Below are 16,853 nucleotides of genomic sequence, written 5' to 3'. Positions count from 1 at the left end.
TTTAATGAAAAAAGAACTAACTACATTATATGATAAATAAAATATTTTCTTTTTCAAATTCCATTTGAGTTCTTGTTCTATCAAAAGCTGGAAAAAGCAATGAAAGAAGAATGAAAACTCCATTTTTTGTGATTTGTGATGACAACAGTATCCCAGTATAGTTTTTCAAATATTATTAAGACACGATTAATAACCAAATATAAAGAATCTGTATCATTCAGTTACAAAATCCTCTGCTCAAATCAGGATTACACGTTGCTTTCTATCTCTATGTGGACCTTTTCCAGTTAGTAAAATATATACTCTGGCATTGAAATTCTACTATGTCCTTTTGGAGAAATATTTATGATTATGTTAGGATCAATTTCGCTCAAATGTCCTTTTCTACACTCTAACTTGCACTCACTGTGCTGTTTTAAAGTCTGCTTTCAGGATATAAGAACGAAATTACAATTAATGTTTCATAATAGGTGTGCAACACAGATTGAAAAAATTAAAGTTACTTTAAAAAAGGAGTATGATTGTAGAGGAAGTAAATGAAGCTTAAAATATTGTATAAATGTCTTACAATAACTATTCGCACAAGGCCATATATTTTAATTATTACCATCTTTCTGTGAGTCATTTGAACATTTTTGAGTGCATCTGAATAGAAATAGGTGTTCATGTATTTGCCATTAAGTAGCTTTTGCTCACTTGCTTATTGCATAAACAAAATGCTTGTAAAGAGTTTTATCATCTGTTCTATGTAAATATATACCCCTACATATATAAGATTTTCTTTACATGTTTGGATTTAAATAAGAACAAATTGCACTACCTGCTTTGAGAGAGGAAATTTTGAATAAAAAAGTCTCTTATCTAAAAATACCAATATCTCATTATAGCTCTGTGTACATACTATAAGAAATTAATGACCAAGAATTCAATAGTAGATTTAAAAAGAGACAAAAAGAAAGAACAAAAAGAGATAGGCTGCGTAGTGACTAAAGATCATCTCCTTTCATGCCAGTAAAGTCCAAGCTGTGAGCATGCTCAGGCACATGGGAGGCGCCGAAGTTGCTATATCAGAACTTCTTCTGTGGTATAAGGAGGATACGTCTAATAACTCAATTGCTGTAAACCTATTGTTATTTTTCTGGTATTAAACATCTCTTCAGTCTCAGATTGATTGTGATGTTCCTTCTACTTCACCTCGTCGTTCTGATAGATGCCAAAGGTAAGGCTGCTGCTTTCTTGCTTAAATGAGTGTAATTCAAAAAGAATATGACATTTCTAATTAGTTCTATCATACTTATAATAGACTCATGGCAGTGTTTGATTCATTGCATCCACTTTGCACTTTCACTGTAGTTATCACTACTTGCTCAGGGTCCCATGCTAGTAATTTCTATATTCCACAAATATTTCATGAAAACTTGCTTTTATATGTGAGTAAAATTACAGATATTTCTTAAAAAAACAATGTTAAATACCAATTATAGTAGGGAGGATATTTTTAGTGTTTGTTTTAAAAAGCATAACAAATTAATGAATTAAAAATTTGTTTTACTAAATTTCAACCTGTTGAAATAGGTTCATAAAATTTATGTAATTGTTGGTGTTTCATTGTTAACATAGGTTCTGTAAACTAAACTGGGAACTGTAAAACCACAGACAAATCTAAAAATCAGCATCAATCCCTATGAGCAGAGTTATCTAAAATGGAATTATTAAAAATGTACAGAATTGTCCTATTTAGATAATTTTCTGCCTTTAATTTTGAAATATTTGTATTTCAGTCAAGCTGCTAATTTTTAAGTTAGTGGCATTTTTATTGTAAAGCTGAGAAAAAAATTAATTTCATTTGGTTTCAAAGAAAGAAGTAGACTTTCTTTCATACCCAAGACTTGTTGGATTTATTATCATAATTATTATTCAAAAACAAATTCATAGTTTTTATTAAGAAGTTTTTGATAAAACCCTTATATAAAAGTTAGAGTTTGAAATTACTTTTATTTTCTGTAAGATTCTGTAAAATTTTTATGAAATGAATAAACTGAAATGAATAAACTTCAACTGAAGTTTTTAATCCTGACATAAAATGCATTACTGATGAATAATTATTTTAAAACCTCTAACAAGTAAAAGATTTAAATATTAGTTTGAATTTGAAATATCAAAACCTTTTCTTTATTTTAAAATACTATTCTAATACACAGCATGATTTTTTTGTTGTATTTTACTCTCTTAAACATTAAAACTTTAATATTATCTAAGGACAAACAGTATATAAACTAATTTTGCATGAAGTTCAGTTGTGGAAAGCAGTCTGTTTCTTTGATTTTCAGAAGTTCATGTCTTATGCACATTTATAACATTCAATCTTAAATAATTTTTAAGAATTGACAATTTTAAAAGTAGGCTCTTGGGTGCAACACACTTCATGGAGATCATCTGTGCCCTTAGATAATTCTTTAACATACAACAATATAACTATAGTTAGACAACTTTACTATTGGACTACTTTTACTTGTAGTAATGCACCTAATTAATTTTGCTTAGAAAAACAAAAACCTTTATGAGATGATAAACAGCTACTAAAGTAATGTTTTAGGATTTACCATAATATAATGGTTTCCTTTAACTTAAAAAATAAGGAAAGAAATTTTAAACACATGATTTTAGATTGCTTTTTATTTCTGAGTAAATGCCATATTCCACATCCATGCTACCAAGGTAATCAATATCTATTGATTAATTGTAATTCCCTGGAAATTTTTAGTTTCTAACATTATATTACTTTCAATTCTTAGTTTAAACCTTTATATTTAAAATTATTTATTTTCAAAGTAAAGCATGTTAATCGATGTTTTGATACTACATTAGTTTATTTTTGAGGACAAAATTTTAGGCAAAGCAGTAAGGCTATACTAAACAAAGACATGTCATTTAAAATTATGTAAACGTAAAGATTGTTTTTTAAATTTAAATATTTGGCCTAAACAAAAAGGAAAAGTTAGAAATTATGTGTCTGTCATTTCTCTTCTGGCCTGATTATTGAGTGCCCAATGAATGAATGATGTTGACTATGTTTCAGACATTAGTTGATAAATAAAGACAACGTGTCACTTTCCACATGTGTTTTATCATCAATTTATTCACTGGGTATTCATGCTAAATAGCCACAAGCCACTTCCTTCTCAAAAAAAAAAAAAAAGTTGGTTTTCCAATGGACTAATTACGGACAATAATCCAATCCAAAACATGGGTTTCTAGGGGGAATTTAAAGCAAGAAGTACAGAGAATGCTACATGATTAACTACCCAATGCTAGTTATTCAACGAGCTAACCGAGAAAACTGCCGTCCTCAAAAGCAGGGTCTGAGCAGCATTTTGAAGTGAGCAATATTTGACTGCCCCCTAATGGACAAGCTCAAAGCTCGACTTGGAATGTCCCTTTCAAGCAGTGTCAGTTCACCTTGGTCACTGTTACTTGAAAAAGATTTCCAACTAAATTTTAATTTCACACAATTACATCCATGCTGCTGATAGCTGTGAAAATCAATTATACTTCAGGCCAGTCATACTGAGAGGCTAAAACAGCACCATTAATGAAAAAGCACCTGTTTGAGGGCTGAGTGGAGCCCACTGTGAAAGAGGGAAAATAAGAGAAACCTAGAAGTTAAAGCCATTCAGATGTGTTCTCTCTAAAGACTCTAGCTAAATAGGTCCCACAACAGACACTAGCTAAATAAGTCCCACAACAAATATTTACTCATTTGCTCATCTTTTCGTGACTATGCATAGCCAGATATAATTAAAGAGTTTAAAAAACTCTCACTTGAAGTGACAAAAGTGACTGTCACCTGAATTTAATAGACAAAATTGAGACGCTGCTTCAAATAAGTCAAGATTGAAAAATGGCACATTTTTAATCCTAGAAAATCATGGCCTGAATAAAATTCAATTACCTAGGCATAGTTTTTGTGTACATAGTTATATAATGATAAATGCACAGATGTTTTAGGAGTGTATGGGTGTTTGAGAACTCAAATAACTTGATTTTTTGGCTAGAGATTATATAACTTAACATTCTTTGGAAAATATCAATGTACTTGTTTTATAAAAGAAATAATTGTGCACCTAGAGGTATAATTACCAGAAATGAAAAGTAGATCTCCTTTCTATGCTTTATTCATATGCATTAATTTTTCATCCCTGTACTTCCAGTTGTTGAGTGTGTATAGAAAAAAAAATGTTTGCAATAAATTTCAACATTGCTAGATACTCAGAAAAGTGTCCACAGCCAAAATAAAGTGACTGAATGCTTATGTGATGAAAAGGTTTTAGAATGGAATAAACCTTTAGGAAGGATGTTTAGAAAGGAATTACCTTTGAAGAATTGACTAAGAAAAAGCTTTAAAATTAATGTTCCACATGACTGATGAAATCCTAGAACTCTAATCTTGTCCCAGTCCTGCTGCCACTGTTCTTCTGCCTCTTGCCTCTGTTCCTATTCAAGCCTCTCCCACTTCTCTGTGGCTTTCTGCTCAGTTTTTCTTGCCAGCGAATTTATCCCCTCGTCTCCTTTCCTTGCACACATCTGCCTTGCTGCTCCTCTGGCTTCATTTCAGCCTGTCACTGCGGTCTCTATCTTCTTGCTTTCCTCACCTCTGAAACTTTCCTCTCTTGTTTTTTCTTTAAAAAAAAAAAGATTTATTTTATTTATTTATACAAGATCCGGGGTACAGCCCAGATGTGTGGGAAGGTGAGAGGATCCACCAGAGACAGAGCGGGGAACAGAACAGGCAGACTGACCAAATACACTGCTGAGGGGAGCAGCGGGTGAGACAGGAGAGGTCTGCTGTGCCGTGTGGGACCCTCACCGGCCGGCCCGGATGGAACTGGCGCTGCAGAGGCTGCGGACAGCTTCACAGGGCTGCACTCAACCACCTGCACCACCAGGGGAGGCCCCTCTCTTATTTTCTTGTAGTAGCTTCTCAATGCTCTAGATCGCTCATCTTCTCCAGCTCAGTGCTCATCCTCTCTACATCCATTCTCTCTGATTCCCATGTCTGCTCCATCCTGACTACTAGTATCTGCCTTTTCATCTCCACCTTGGAATTTATCCGGCCCTCAATTTCCCCTTTCTCAAGTATTCCTTGCCTCTAAATCACCTCTTCCATTTGCCAAACTACCTCTCCAGGGTCTTCATGCATGTTCAGGTCTCCCTTTTGGGGTCCTTCTTCCTGTCATTTGATTCTAGACTCGTTATCCCCTGACTTGGTCAACGATCATCATTTCTGCTTGCCAGACACAAGCCCAAACAGAACCAAAGCAGTGTTATATCTGGTTATAACTTCAGCACTGGCTTGCTTTCATAGGACCACAGTGATTAATCTACAGTTCTGAAATTCAAAAAACTGGAAGTTTAAACTCTTTTGCTTATGAAATCTTATCCAAACTTTCAGAAAGCCTTTTAGATTCTCTGCACTTACTATAAAATTTCATACATTGTGCTTAAATAAATATTTGTGTTAGGGGGCTCCCTGGTGGTGCAAGGGGTAAAGTCTGAGCACAATGAAGCTGTTGGCAGCCACTGTGGCCTGAGTTCAATACCCAACCAGGGAGCTAACCCACGTGGCCCAGTAGACCTCTCCTGCCTCACCTGCTTCTCCCCGCAGCAATGTCTTCAGTCCGTCTGCCTGTTTTGCTCCCTGCTCTGTCTCTGGTGAATCCTCTCACTCATCCCCCTGACATGTCTGGCCTGTACCCTAGTTCTTAGATGCATAAATAAAAAAGAAATCTTTTAAAAAAATTAATGTGTTAGATTATGGGATTTTAGCAGGGAAAGTTAATTAATAGCATGTGCATCATAAAATTTCCTAAAATAAAACAAATTACATATTCTGAAACACATTACATATTACAAACACATTACAAACAAATTACATATTCTGAAATACACAGACACTGAAAGTGTTCCTGCTAAGATATTATGGATCTGTATCCCATGGCATATGACACTCCCCAGCAGTATGTAAGTGTTCTCTGTGCCCAGGGAGGATCTATCTTAATAGCATATGTATTAAATGAGGGATAGAGAGTTTTTAACTCATTCTCTCTGATTCTAGTTTATTTTTTATACTATTATGTTTTTTAAACATTTCAATGACTATATTTTTCATTCCAGTAATTCTGAGTGTACGTAAATATGTCTATTCTAGTTTTACCAACTTCCACTTTTATTTCATGACAATATCCCTTGCATTGTTTCTTTGAAAATTTTAACTACGTAGACTTAAAGCTGAGTTTTAACATGGAGTTAGGTCCCCAAGAATGAATTCTTCCCTTTTGTGGAGTCCTAGACATTTTCCTGAAGGTGGAGGGACTTAGCTCTCTCTCAGTGGTCTCATGATTGCCTCAACAGTCAATGGGCATGTTGAGCTCTCATTATTAATGTTAGGGTGCCAGGTATTTTACTTGTGGGTCATCAAGCTCCACATCTCATACCCAATTTGTAGAGGTACTTTCTTCTTTTGCTGCTGGCCTTGGCAAGGGGCTATTTCCAAATCACAACCTTGGGTGGTGAGGCAGGACTATTGTGGGGTAGGGGGTGGTGAGAGGATTCACCAGAGACAGAGTGGGGAACAGAACAGGCAGGTTGACTGAAATACACTTGCTGAGGGGAGCAGCGGGCGAGACAGGAGAGGTCTGCTGCACCATGTGGGTAGCTCTGTGGCCCGCCAGGGAATCGAACTTGTGCTGCAGAGGCTGTGGATAGTTTCACAGTTCTGTGCTTAATCCCTTGCACCACCAGGAAGGCCTTAATATACACCCTCTTAATGGATACTATAATTCATATAAATTAGTTAGTATGCAAGTTTAACTATAGAATTGTCTCCATCTTAGTTATGACTTCTTCCTTAATAATTAATAGCCAATAAGAAGAAAGTAGCAAACCTATGACACAAGATGGCTATGCAGAGCCTTCTGATTTGAAGGAAGATCCTCTTTCTCATTCATCACTTAATTTTCATTATCCATTTTTTAGTTCTATTACTGTCCCAGTGGACACTGGACTGGTCATTTGCATGTAGTAAGACAAGAGTGCTTACTTGGGATCCCCTCTTTCTTCTCTTGTTCCTCTCCTTCCTCTCCTCTGTCTCTCTGTGTGTCTCTTATTCATATCCCTTGCTTGAGACTTTCTGTCTCCATCACATAGGCTAAAAACAGAATGTCTGTCATCATAGATATTTCTACTCTTAACTTCCTTTTAAATTCATGGAATATAAAAATTCAAAAGCAATTGTACTCTTCCATTTTGTCTTTGAGGACCAGTGCAAAAATATTCCTTCAAATGCCTCAAATTCTGTTTGAGTGTGAGATAAGAGTCTTTATTTAAACTTACTCATAGGCAGAAAAAAGATACCAATCCAAGCTAATTGTTACTGAAAATCTCGGTTTCTTTATTCAGATGCCTTTCGTTTATGGTTGTTTTCCTGTTATCTACTTTAACAAAAAGTCGCTTTTGGGCCTGCCCGGTGGCGCAGCGGTTGAGCACTGGGTTGCAAAGCTGCCCGCAGCCTCTGCAGCGCCAGTTCAATCCCCGGCTGCTCCCCTGCCACCGGAGGAGGGTCCCACATGGCGCGCAGAGCTCTCCTGCCACCCGCTGCTCCCCTCAGCAGTGTACTTCAGTCCTTCTGCCTGCTCTGCTCCCTGCTCTGGCTCTGGTGAATTCTCTCACCCTCCCATGCTCTGACTGTACCCAGTGCTTGTATAAATAAATAATAAATAAAAAAATAAATAAATCTTTAAAAAAAATAAAATAAAAATTTTTAAAAAGTCACTCTTAATTATCTACTGAGAAAAACAAATTGCCCTCCCTATGAACCCTGAATTTAAAAATACGATGTTATTTTCACCGATTGTATGTGTAAATTGCAAGTGTCACCAAGAGCGAAGCTTGAGGAAATTGCCTCTACTATATCCTGATTCCCAGACATACAGCATATGATGTAGTAAACCAGTGTGTCCACTTTACCCCAACCTATGTAGAATACACCTGAAAATTAGGAGGGGTCAAACCAGCTCTCCTCTTTCAGAGTAGATAGCTTCAGGCAAAAATAGCAACATTAAAAAACTGAAACACTGATATAAGATTACTGATAAAAGTTAGCATAAAGCTTTTAAATGTACCTAACTCACACTGACACAACAACAAACATGTGTACACCTATGTTTGACTATCACTGAAATGCCTATGTGCTCCCCACTTGCACCTGTAATTATAATAAAATACCATAAATATACAGGAGAGGCATGTGAAAGATGATTTGGGAAGAGTCATATTTTGGAAAAGATCAATAAAGTTTTCACAGAAATGACTGTTTAAATGAATAGCAAATAATGATGGAGTAAAAAAAGAGAAAAATTGCATTCCAGATACAGGAAGCAGCACCAACCATAAAAGTCAGGGCTGCCAGGGATGTTTTCCTCACCTCATACACAATAATTATAAAAAGTAAGAGAACTGGCATCTGACTATGCTTGATCTGAAATCATTTTGAATGGTTTTTCTTGTTCATTTTCATTCCATATAAGATGCCTTTGATGAATACAGCATGATTTTTATACATTTTATTTTCCTAAGACTTGTGTCTTCTTTCCTTTTTGGAGCTGCTGGGAAGAATGTTTCTGGGGCTATTCCTGGAGTTTCCTAATGCGTGTGTGCACATATTTCTGCAGACTCATACCTAGAAGTAAAATTCCTAACTCTAAGGTTTGCAGGTCCCATAGAAAATAAGTAACAAACTCTTTTCCAAAGCAGTTATTTGAGTTAACACACCACCAGTGTATGAGACTTTGTGTAACCTTCCGTTCTCAACAAAGAGTATATGTCTGGTTGCTTTTTAAGTATATTCATACTGTTCATCTGTAATGACATGTCACTGTAGTTTTAATTTGCATTTCCTTGTTTACATATTAGATTTAATACTTTTTTGATGCTTTTCAGTTACGTGGATATCCTGTTTGTCTATTCACATTTCTTGTTCATTTTTTAATTTATTATTTATATTTTCCCTTATTAATTTGTAGGCTATATGTTTTTCAGACTATAGGCTGAAAAACAGGCTATATGTTTTTCAGACTGTAGGCTATATGAGTTGCAGACTTTTTGCAAATATCTACACTGCAATTTGACTTTATACTTTCTTAAAGGTGACTTTCCTACTAGAGTTCTTACTTTTAATACAATGTAATTTAAATTTCTTTTACTTTATGATTAATGAGTGTGTTTATTTGTTGTCTGGGTATTCCACTTAAAATGTCTACCCCAAAGTCATGAAAATTTTCTTCTGTATTATCTTCCTGAAATGTTACTGTTCTACCTTTCATTTTTAGATTTATACTCCACTTAGGATTGACTACCTCCCACCTCTGCTCCACATGACCACTTGGTCACAAATCAAATGTCCATATGTGTGTCTGTCTTTACCTGAATTTTCTATTCTGTTCCAATGGTCTGCTCTTTTTATCTGTGCACCAGTACTGCCTGAATTATTGCGCCACTATGTCTTGCTGTGTAGACAAATTCTTTTGTCTTGCTTTCCTTCTTCAAGACTGCCCTGACTCCTCAGGTTCTTTGTATTACCAACTGCCTTTTAGAAACAAGTCATCCATTTCTAGACACACACATATGCTTTCCTAGATTTTTACTGGAATTGCTGTGAACTTACAGATCAATTTTTGGGGGAGAATTAATATCTTTAAAATGTCTCCATTTATTTATGTCTAATTCAATAGTCTTTTATATTTTGCATAAATTTCATATATTTTTGCTAGATTTACTCCCAAAATTATGACACCATTGACACTATAGTAAAAAGTATATTTTCTTAAATGTTTCATTTTCTTGTTGGTTGTTAATATATAGAAATTAGAATGATTTTACAGAAACCTTGCTAAACTCACTAAAATGATCCTTCATTATTTTAGATTTTTATGAATGATGTTATTGTAAACATAAAAATCTGAAATTTCTTCTCTTCCAATATTTCTACTGTTGATACACTTGCCCTGTCTTACTACATTAGCCAATTCATCGGTACCCTGTTGAAAAGATGTAATAACAGTGAACATCATTATCCTGTTCCCAACCTCAAAAGGAAAGTCTTCCAAAATTCACCATTAATTACATTATATGATGTGAGTTTTTATAGCTATCCTTAATTAAATTGCTTTTATTTTTAGCTTGCATGGTTATTTTAAAGTCAGAATCTGATAGTCCCGTCTTGGGAGCCCTTATCATAAACAAAGTTAAAGACAAGTGACAAACTGGGAGAAAATAGAACAGAGGGCTAATCTCCCTAAAGAATTCTGGTAACATTGCCAGGTTCCGCTTTCTCACACATAGTTCCAAATGCTCTGTTCCAACAACGGCTGTGAGGAATGAAAGTTTCACCAGTCCATGAGCATAAATAAGTTAGTTTTTCATAAAGCTAAAAGTATTTCTAAGAATTGTCTTTTCTTCTGTGAATATGTCCTCTCTAATTTCAACAAGAAAATGCTCCTTCTAATAAATCACTATTATATGGTAATTTGGGGTTTTTAAATGTTTTTATTTGACAAACTAAAACATTAGTAACTCTTTGCAGGTCTCTCTAATTTCTTTAATTGATTTGATTGGTGTAAGAAATCTGTGACCTAATGTGTATCTGTGACATTGAGGATCTTGACAAAGAAAAAGGAGTCAATGAATTAAGGAGATAAGGGCAAGGGCAGAGATGGGGTTGGGGAGAGGCTTATTTAGGGAATATGGAGAAAGAGAAGATAAACTAGCTCAGCAAGACTTGATATGGCCACACAAAAAATACTGTCAAGGCCGAGGTCCAAACAGTAGCATAAAAGTACAAGGTTTCTAAGTTTTTTTAAAAAAAAATCAAGAGACCAGCTTCTCTCAGTTCATCTTAACATAAAACTTTTTTAGAAAGACTTTATTAGTTTCCTTCAAACTAACAGTTAATTGACTCTCCCACAAAGTAAACTTTTAGTGAAGCCAACACAGACTCTTCTGAGAAGTAGGAGAGAAGTAGATCCAGTGAGTGAATCAGCTACTCTGATGTTGCTGCTCCCCCCAGATCCTTGCATTGGAGTTCCAGGTGGGGAAGATGTTGCCACCTTGTTGATGTAGCACTCTCTAATATTCCCTGGATATTACGTGAATGTTTTCTCTGGTGCTGTTCCTTAAAGAGTTGTTGGCTCATGCAATTAAATGGCGGAGGCTCCATCTTAATCTAAATTGGATTGATCTCCACTAAAAGTGGTTCATTGTGGGACATGACCTCCTTGGCCAGTGTGCTCTGTGCTCACCTTGGAACTGTGGAGTGCTCATGTCTGTCATCAATGTGGGAACAGACTCAGCCAGAACTCAGAAGATAAAGACTTCTTCAGTCCATGCAAGACTATCACTGGTAGACAATCAAAGAGAGAAAGATACACTCACCTCTCCACCAGTTCTAAAACTGAGGACCTAAAAGATCATCCTCACCTGTTGCTTTCTGATAACACAGGGAAGGTGTTTGTGGACAGCCAAAAATGTCTTTGGGCAGTAGTCCAGTTGGCTCCAAAAGGCTATCATGGAGTCATTTTCAAATTTCTCTGTGCAGACTTGTCCCAAGTATTGGCCAGAAAAGAAAAGAAGAACTATTACTAAGCAATGTATTTCATATGTTCAAGACTTGCCTCTGCTGTGTGTTTGGCAGGGGTCCCATAAAAATTGCTGCAGAAGCTATCAACATAGTTTTTATGAAGGCATCTTCCATTTTTATCATCCCCAGGTTTCAATAAAAACTATCTCTTTCCACTTCCACAGATGGCAAGAAAAATAGACAGCAGAATATGCTTTCTGCAGATGGTTATTGATTCTCTTTCAGTATGTGCCAAATACAGCAGGGATTCTTAATTATTTTTTTAAATTTTAGAATGACAGAACAGAATGATAAATGGATTATATAGAAGACTAAGAAATATTTGTCATAAGAATAAAAATATAAGCCTGCAAATTTGGGAGGTTTAAATTATGAAAAGGGCTCTTCCTTCATTGCTGTGTATTCCTAAATGGCCCATTCATTCATTCATTCATTAAAAAATATTGAGCGCTATGTGAGTGCCAGACACTAAGTTAGACAATGGGGGTTTAGCATACAGAGAGCAAGGGAGAAGCAATTGATTTCATTTATTTATTTTTGTTCCGCACAAAATTTATACCTTAAGCTATCTGTAGAAAGAAGCTATTGTTAGGTGGAAAATAAGAATTTACAAGAATTGTAATCCATAAATTCTGTTTGTACGTGGTCACTCTTCCCTTGCCCCCCCCCCACATACTTGCTAGATAAAACTCAACTTATTTCCAGGGAAAAGAAAATAATCTTAATTCTTTCTATTACAGTAGATTAGTCATCTTCCTTTAAATACATCTGCTTCTGTGAGATGGGAATTAGTTGGATCCAGCCCTCAGAAAACTCAAGGTTATCTCCATGATAAACTCCATAAGGGAAGACAGTATATGACCTTTAACATATCTTATCCAACCTCAACTTTCTATCTCAGATTTGTCTTTCATCAAATATTTGATCGCCTCTTCTACATAATTAAGAAAATTATTATTAGGCGGTTTTAATGGTATTTTCATTGCGGCTGATTTATAATCCCCCTTCAGCCTTCAGAAGAGATTTGAAACTTCTTAAAATAGAAACCATGTGTGATATAAGGCTTTTAAAATAGAATAACATGGGCCTCCCCGGTGGAGCAGCGGTTGAGCGCTGGGTTGCGAAGCTGCCCGCAGCCTCTGCAGCACCCGTTCGATCCCCAGCTGCTCCCCGGCCACCAGAGGAGGGTCCTGCATGGCGCGCAGACCTCTCCTGCCGCCCGCTGCTCCCCTCAGCAGTGTACTTCGGTCCTTCTGCCTGCTCTGCTCCCTGCTCTGGCTCTGGTGAATTTTCTCACCCTCCCGCGCTTCTGACTTTACCCAATGCTTGCATAAACAAAAAACAAACAAACAAATAAATAAAACATGCCTCTATTTAAAAAAAAAATAGAATAACATGAAGAAGGGAAGTTTTCTTGTAGTCCCTGTTATTTCTTTCCTAGAAATCACATTCATGCAAGGCTAAGGCACTGCAAACTCCCTCTTCAAAGAAGAAGCTTTCTTCTTTTTAAATTTTTAAAATTTTTTTAATTTATTTTCTTATATCATTGATAATTATTGGGCAGTATTTGATTTCTCGGCTCCTACTTTCTTACCTTCTGTTTGAAATTGCCATCATGAATGAAGCGCTGACCCTGGGTCAGGCACTCTCCCATATGTTACAAACATTAACTTGTCTAGTACCCAAAACATACCAGAAGGGTATTATCATTAACTCTACTTTAAATATGAGAAAACTAAAGTTTAAAGAGGTTAAGCAGCTTGCTCAAAATCACGCAGCTGGTGAGTGGCAGAGAGGGCGCTAAACCAGTTCTGATGCCTCCAGGCCAGAGTGCTTCATCACTAATGAGTGAGATCAGCTTGGTGACTTGCGATCCCTTTTCCAGTGAATAAAGACAGTATAGAAATGATCAGAGTTCACCACACACAGTAAAAGGTAAATAAACAATGTTTTTTAAAAAAAATTTTCAGTGAGTGTATGCATGCCGAATTGTGATACAAAATTTATTTCTGTGACTATCTTAAAAAAAAAAATTCAATGCCGCTACACTAAAATATATTGACTCTCATTCATTCATTTCTAAATACAAGAGGACTACTAGTTTTTATAAATCTTCCCTCTATAGAAATCTTTACAAGAAAGTTAAGAGATTTAACTATGCCTCTCCCTGTGTGAACAGGCTTAACAAGCTAACCCTCCGAGCCACAAAACAGCATTTTCCTAAAATAGCCAGACCTGACTGGTCTTATGCCCAGTTGCTGATAGTAAATCATTCAACACAGCAGCAATAGCAGAGAAAATATGTTTTGCTTTTGTATGAACAAAAACCCTGTGAGTAGAAAAACATCCAACCTCCCTTCCCTTCATGTCCTCACTCCCCCCCAACCCCCACCCTTCCAGGAAGGCCAGCAGATGCATCTCAGCAGTCTAAGGGGGAATGTATACTGCTGCATCCAAGAGAGGGCAAGACTCTTTTATGTGTTTGCTGGATTGTAAGGTTTAGCATATCTGAAGCTCAACTAACCAAATAATCTGCTCATCCTGTCTAATGATATAACTAACTGTTCAGCATGCATTTGAAACTCAGACGTAACTTTAGTGCCTAATCTTAAACTCCTTCCCTTTAGCAAATGACTATTTGTTAAGCAATGAGAGTCCAAGGTTTTGCTTACTTTATGAAAGCAAGGTAAAAGACTAATCTGGTGGTTCCAGATCAGTCTGTTACCTTGCAGAACCCTTAGATATAAAGCTGCATTTGCTTGGAGGACCCAAACTTCACAAGGGCATTTCCCTAACAGCCAGAGTGGAAATGCTTTCACGTTCTCAGTCTTTCTTTTTTCATCTTTAGATGGAAGAAATAATAACAGCCATACAAAGCTGTTATCAAATTAAATAAAATAATTAGGAAAACTCCAGCGTAGGGCAAATGATGGTCAGGCTTTTCTGCCTTCCTGCCATTGGGGTTGATGACGGATCCTTGCAGTCCTGAATGCATGCCTGATGGTGCGCACCTGGAGGGTGTGGGCATATGTAGGTGGGTAGACCTGGGCTGAGACTGGGCTTATAAGGGCGGCGTCAAGGAGCAGAACTACCAGAAGAGAGAAAGACCAGCAGGAAGAGAACCAACAGAGAAGAAGAGGCCATGAGAGAACATGGGAGAGCCCAGAAGGAGTGAAGATTCGCTGGGGGCTAGGAGACCTGCCAGCCTCCCAGCGCCCCGGCACCCCTGCCTGCTGTGTACCTGGTAAAATCCCAATAAAAGCCTGAAAAGTCACCAAGGGCTCCAGGACTCTCCTTTACCTGTCTGCTCGGGTCATAGAGATCCTGCACTGGGCCATCCTGCCTTTACACCCAGCATGAAGTGAATGATTTCCACAAGGTGTGTTCCTGATCCTGCTCTATGAAAAGCATTGTAGTGTCCCAAGGCTATTCCCAGTCATGATGCAACCTCAAGTTGACATGGTTAAGAATGATGTGCCAACATCCCTCCTCCCTTCAATTAGAAGCCATGCGTGAGTCTACATTTTCCTTAAATCTATTTCTGTGAAGGTTCATCTTGTACTCCTTTTTAAGAAATATATGACTTGGGGCCTCCCCTGATGGTGCAGTGGTTGAGTGCTGGGCTGCGAAGCTGCCCACAGCCTCTGCAGCACCAGTTCGATCCCTGGCCACTGGCGTGGGTCCCACATGGCAAGCAGACCTCTTCTGCTGCACCCACTGCTCCCCTCAGCAGTGTACTTCATCAGTCTGCCTGTTCTGCTCCCCGCTCTGGCTCTGGTGAATCCTCTTACCCTCCCACGCTTCTGACTGTACCCAGTGCTTGTGTAAATAAATAAATAAATCTTTTAAAAAAAAAAGAAATATATGACTTCTATAATTTAGAATATTTATAAAGAACACATCTATTTATTTTCTAGAAAGTATTCTCAGAATTTCTAAATTTGGGGAATTTTTTGGTCATCCTATCCATAGACACTGTAATTTTACAAATGTTAGTTATATTTACTTTCTGTACATTGTCATTCAACCCACTAGCTTTTCAGCTCTCATTTGTCTTTTTTGTGTGTGTTCCTCGCACAAATGAAGACTATTTTTAATTAGTACTCATTGAGGATGTTAACTTCTAGAAATACAGATTTCTGATTCAACTGATGTCTTCCTAACACAATGATTTAGTGTGGGCCTCTGGGTTCAGGGGATCAATTACGGTCCGCCTATGTGACTTTTCAGACAGATGACTGCATTAGCCTTCCCTAACCCTGAAACATGAATGATATCATCCAGTCATAGTTTCATTAAAGGACTGACTGAGAAAAACCACTGTGCCCACTGCCCTACAGACAGCAAGCTCCATGAGTATTAGATACTGTTATTTAGTGTTAGCTCTTATTCAAATGTGAGTCTGGATTTCTCTAATTCACACTGAAACTGCCCTTTTGCATCTATGTTTTTAAATCTACTCAAAGTCCTCTACAGTATTGGTAAGTAAGTAAATTCCTCTGTTTGATATCTAACATTAGCTCATGGTTTTGCCTTTCTGTTTCTAGGAGTAGACAAGTTTTGATTTCATACAAAAGTAGAACAATTGATTTCCTTTTGCTTGCTATTGCCTTCCTGCATCAAATTCAAAATAAACCTGATTCCATTCTCGGGTAAAGCTGACGTTAGTCATGAACATGATTGTTCAAAATGGTACTAAAATTATTGTTCCAGAAATTATGCACTAAGAACAGCACCAGAAAACTCAAATAAGGTTCTTGTGAAAATTAAATGGGATAATATGGAAAGAGTGAAAACGTATTAATTGTTAAATTAAATTTTTGTCCTTTCTATCACTAGGTTTTTTACTGACTGAAGGAAGCACAATAACATCTTTGTGCCCAAAAGGCTACTTCCCCTGTGGAAACCTTACCAAATGCCTACCCCGAGCTTTCCACTGTGATGGCGTGAATGACTGTGGGAACGGTGCTGATGAGGAAAACTGTGGTGAGTCCTCCCAGTGTGCCTCGTGCAAACCTTCTCTTGTCTACCCCCCAAAATGCAGGGGGTTTAAGTCACAACTACAATGAATGGGAAGAGATGGTTTGATATTCTTTAGGGAATACTTTTAAAATGCAAATAATTGCTCCTCAATTTCCTTGTGGTAATTGCCTGAATTTTC

At 36.9% G+C, this 16,853-nt stretch overlaps 1 protein-coding gene across 1 annotated transcript in view; it reads left to right on the top strand.

The window, feature by feature from the left end:
* Positions 1–1,176: 1,176 nt before the first annotated feature.
* Positions 1,177–16,853, top strand: part of RXFP2 (relaxin family peptide receptor 2) — a gene marked incomplete at both ends in the record, with an annotated part of 55,842 nt that continues 40,165 nt past the window's right edge. Inside the window, 2 exons of the mRNA XM_084235488.1 lie at positions 1,177–1,219; positions 16,532–16,678. Of these exons, the coding sequence (XP_084091614.1) occupies positions 1,177–1,219; positions 16,532–16,678 (190 nt within the window). The remainder of the gene's footprint in view (positions 1,220–16,531; positions 16,679–16,853) is intronic.

Source organism: Talpa europaea (assembly GCF_964194135.1).
Source record: "Talpa europaea genome assembly, chromosome: 6".
NCBI classification, from domain to species: Eukaryota; Metazoa; Chordata; class Mammalia; order Eulipotyphla; family Talpidae; genus Talpa; species Talpa europaea.
Note: the sequence above shows the minus strand (reverse complement) of the source record. Positions and strands in the feature narration are given on the sequence as shown.